We start from the raw sequence: 4187 nt of genomic DNA, 5'->3' as shown, positions 1-4187 counted from the left end.
GCTGCCCTGCCCCTGCATCCGGCTCTTGGAGTCTCCTTTGCTGTCTGTGTCCACTTCCCTGCCCCACTCCCCAAGCTTCTCCGATCACCCGCTGGTGGCAGGGCAAAGGTGGCCGCCAGGGCCGACCTTTGCCCTGCTCCCTGGCTCTTGCCTGAGCCTGGGTTTCTGATCACTGTCTTCCATCCTTCCGCTTTCGCATTCCTTCATTGCCGAGTATGCAAATTAGCTGCCATCTTTGTTAGCCGTTAACCGCCATCTTGGCTGACAGTTAATTTGCATATCTCGCTGATTAGCCAATGAAAAGGGTATCGGTCTTACACCAATTATCATTTTTGTCTTTTATTAGATAAGATTTCCTCTAATTAATTCCCTTTTAATGTGCACAAATTTTGTGCACCGGGCCACTAGTATATTTTCTAATAAGCTGATAAACATAAAAAGAAAGAGATCACTAGGAAAGTGGAAAGGCAAGCCACAGAGTGGGAGAAGATATTTGCAATCTGATTAAGGACTTCTAGCCACAGTATATAAAAAACTCTTGCAACTCAATAAAAATAAAAGACACTCAAAAGAATATGGGCAAAAGACTTGAAAAGGTACTTCACACATATAAGGATATGCAAATGACCAACAAAAGCATGAAAATGGAATCAATTTAATTATTTGTCAGGAAAATAAAAATTCAATTCCAGTGAAATACCACTATCTATCCAACAGAATGGGTTTTTAAAACAAACATTTGCAAATAGTGAGGCTGTGGAAAAAACAGAACTCATAGACATTGCTGATGAATATAAATGTGTATCAACAATTTGGAAACTGTTTGGCAATATCTGCTAAAGTTAAACATGTGTATACCCTATGAAGGAATGCATCCACTCCCTGGAATACACCTAATAAAGATTTGCATATTTGCTTACTAAAGACATAGATAAGAATTTCAAAGCAGCAGCATTCGTAATAGCCAAAGTAATTGAGAACAATTACAACTCCATTAAAAGTCAATCTGTGGTGATGGAAGTTAAAGAACTGGACATCCTTGCAAGCTAGTGACTAGGAGGAAGTGGGAAGGGGCTCTGAGGTGCTGAGAAAGTTTTGTTTCTTCCTCTGTGTGCTGGTCACACCGATGTATGTACTGAGTGAAAACTCACTGAACTGTACGCTTAGGACTGGTGAACTTTTCCACATATATGTTTTACTTTAATAGAAAGTTTACTAAACTCAAAACAAAACCTTGTTTTTAAAATAGAGCTTGATGAGCTAATGGTGGTCACATGAACATATATACATGGCATGGTTAGTTATGCTCATGCTGGAAGGGAAGAACTAAAGAGGAAAGGAAAGCAAGGCAGGGGGAGAGGCTAATCTGGATCATTTGCGCTCGAAGAAGGGCCAAACTCTAAGTCAAAGTTTCCTCTCCCACCATTCCCACCTTATCTCATATGCCTGCAGCCTAGAAGTGCCTCACCGTCTCCAGGCCTGACCCTATGCTGCAGCAAGCTCTCCTTTTGCTGCTCAACAACACTCACCCATCATTGTATCTCCCAACAACTTCCCCAGTACTCACACAGACTGAGGGCTCAATACACAGCCTTTGAACGCTGCAGCCAAGAACTCATACATGATAAGGAGGTCAGGAAAATGTAGATCCAATGTTAATTGTATAGGTAGGTCCCAGGGCATTTAAAACCCGTTATTTCAGAGGGAGGGCTGTACAGAGGTCGTTGTATTAGAAGGTTTTAATAGAAACTTGGCCAAAAAGGAAAGTTCACTGCAGCACCGGGCCAGGCCTGGAGATCCTGGGACCCTCAGCATCACTCTTGCCACCTGACTATCTCAGAGGACCCTGGAGCAGGCAGCAAAGGGACCAGGATTCTTGCCTTGCCTCTGTCCCTTCCCTCTGCCAGGAAGGGGTCATTTGCAGAAAGGAACTGGCAGCTCTCGGCCTGATGTCCTCACCAGGAAGCTAGACTGGTCTAGTGTTTCCAAGGGCTTCCCAAATCTCCTGGGACTCCCTATGGGCTTCAGAAGGGCTGGTGAGGCTTTGCAGGAACATGGAGATTTATGAGTTGAACGGGCAGGCTTGAGTGGTGGTTAAACAAATCTGCTCCCACATGAGCTGGAATGTAATAGTGATACTATCCTATGTGAGGATGTTGTCAGAGGTGGATGGCCTACCTCCCTGATCACTGAGGAGGTGGTGTCCCCACTCCCATCCTCTTATCATGCTACCTACATGTCTGTGTGAACCTGACCTTCCAACCGGAATGAGGAGGAGGCCCCAAGGCTTCTGGGGCTGATAAAAACTTACTCCCTTCTGCTATGGGATGAATTGTGCACCTCCCTCCCCCAAGCAAATTTGTATGTTGAATCCCAACAAGGTTGCTCAGAATGTGACTTTATTTGGATATAGAATCTTGAAATAGGTAATTAAATTAAGATGAGATCACTAGTGTGGGCCCTAATCCAATGTGACTGCTCTTTTTAGAAGAATAAATGTGGAGACAGGCATGTACAGAGGGAAGACTAGGTGAAGTCAGCCATCAACAAGCCAAGGAGAGAGATCTTGGAAGAAATCAATCCTGCCAACACCTTGATCTTGGATTATTAGCTTTCAGAACCGTGAGAAAATTAGATTCTTTTGTTTAAGCCTCCCAGTCTATGGTACTTACATGCTACGGCAGCCAGAACAGTCATCCACCTTCCCAGCCTTCATTTCCCCTTCATTGTGCCTCCTCTCAGTCTTGGTGCATCCTGATTCCATCCTAATACCAGACTAACAGGGTTGTTCCTTTCTGTCCCAGTCCTGACTGGGTTCTTCCTCTTGCCTGGCAGGTGTGTACCCTGCTCTCCCTTATCATTCTCCTGCCCATGGCTCCCTATCACCTTCCTGCTTCTCCTACCTCCACTTCTGCTTCCAGCCCCAGCCCTTGTCCGACAGGCCGTGTGGTGCTGTGCACTTGCTGGGGTCAGAGGCAGTGAGGCAGCCTGAAACATTTTAGAAGATGGCAGGAGACTGAGGCCCTTCTTGCTTTCTCTCACCACCTCCTCCAAGAATTTCCCACAGGTTGATAAATACTGTGATGGTCCAAAACAGAAGGTGCGATTTGGCTCTGTTCTCCGATGCCACTCTGGTGGGTTAGGAAAGCAGATGGAGGGCGGTCCAACTCGGGGAGAATGCCAGACTCATCCAGAGTGATCCTCATATGCTCTGAAACCTGGCACGGATTATCCCTACTAATCCCCACCCAAGGGCCAGGAAACTGAAGGACTGTTTGGAGTAGTGGCCGTGTGCTGGGATGTTGGACAAATAGCTCCTCTGTGCTGGGAGCGGGTTTGTAAGTCTGCTCTTTTCACTGGGTCCCTGTCAATATTTTATGTCCCAATTAGGGTTATTTTGGGGGCCTTGTTTGCAGAGGAGGAAGATTCTCACCTCTTCCTGCTAAGGATCTGTGAGATCATCCCCTGGCGGAGCTCTTGGCTCCTTCTTTACAATAAAAATAATAATAATAACAAATAAAAAAAATTCTACACCCCTCATTGCTCTTACAAAACAGTGGATATTGGGATGCCAAGGCTCAGATGGGACTGCAGGCTGAATCTCAGAATTTCCAGGCCATTTAATCTAGATAAAGACAGGAAGTTTGGACTCACCTCCGTGCACGTCTGATCCGAGGAGGTGGTGGCTTTACAGCTGGCAGAAAGCAGCACGGCCACCAGGAGGCAGCTGACAGGGGCCGCCATCACGGGACCGGTGCCACCACAGCTGAGAAATCAGTCAGGCTGTGATGGCCTCGGTAAGCAGCAGCCAGAGAGGTGCTCAGACGGGTGATCTCCGAACAAGAAATGATCTGACTGCTCAGCGTTTGGTGGCTCTGTGCTGCAAAAAGGGAAGTCCCTTTACATACAAGCCACCCTCGCCAAAAATAGCTGAGGACCCAGCCCCACTGTGGCCGTGCGCTTCCTGGCAGACGAGAATCACTCGTGCAGCCCTCTCGAGCTGGTCATGCTGGCTCTCAGTGGGGTGGTTTCTATGGACTTTAGGCTGCCTTCAAGGGTTTGGCTAACTCCAGTGTCTTTGGGTCCTTTTTCCCCGGAGAGGCTGTGGACACAGGCAGCTGTCCTCATGAAAGAGGCCACTGGGTTGGTTGCCCTAGGCGAGTGGCCGGGAGAGGTGCTATGGCATG

General features: G+C 47.1%; 1 protein-coding gene across 1 annotated transcript in view; it reads right to left on the bottom strand.

The window, feature by feature from the left end:
- The window catches only part of CD180 (CD180 molecule), a 17688-nt gene extending 13821 nt beyond the window's left edge, over positions 1–3867 (bottom strand). Inside the window, exon 1 of the mRNA XM_006762400.2 lies at positions 3655–3867. Coding sequence (XP_006762463.1) covers positions 3655–3744 — 90 coding nt within the window. The 5' untranslated portion in view covers positions 3745–3867. The remainder of the gene's footprint in view (positions 1–3654) is intronic.
- Between the last annotated feature and the right edge of the window lie 320 nt (positions 3868–4187).

This window comes from Myotis davidii, unplaced genomic scaffold, assembly GCF_000327345.1.
Source record: "Myotis davidii unplaced genomic scaffold, ASM32734v1 scaffold135, whole genome shotgun sequence".
NCBI classification, from domain to species: domain Eukaryota; kingdom Metazoa; phylum Chordata; class Mammalia; order Chiroptera; family Vespertilionidae; genus Myotis; species Myotis davidii.
Note: the sequence above shows the minus strand (reverse complement) of the source record. Positions and strands in the feature narration are given on the sequence as shown.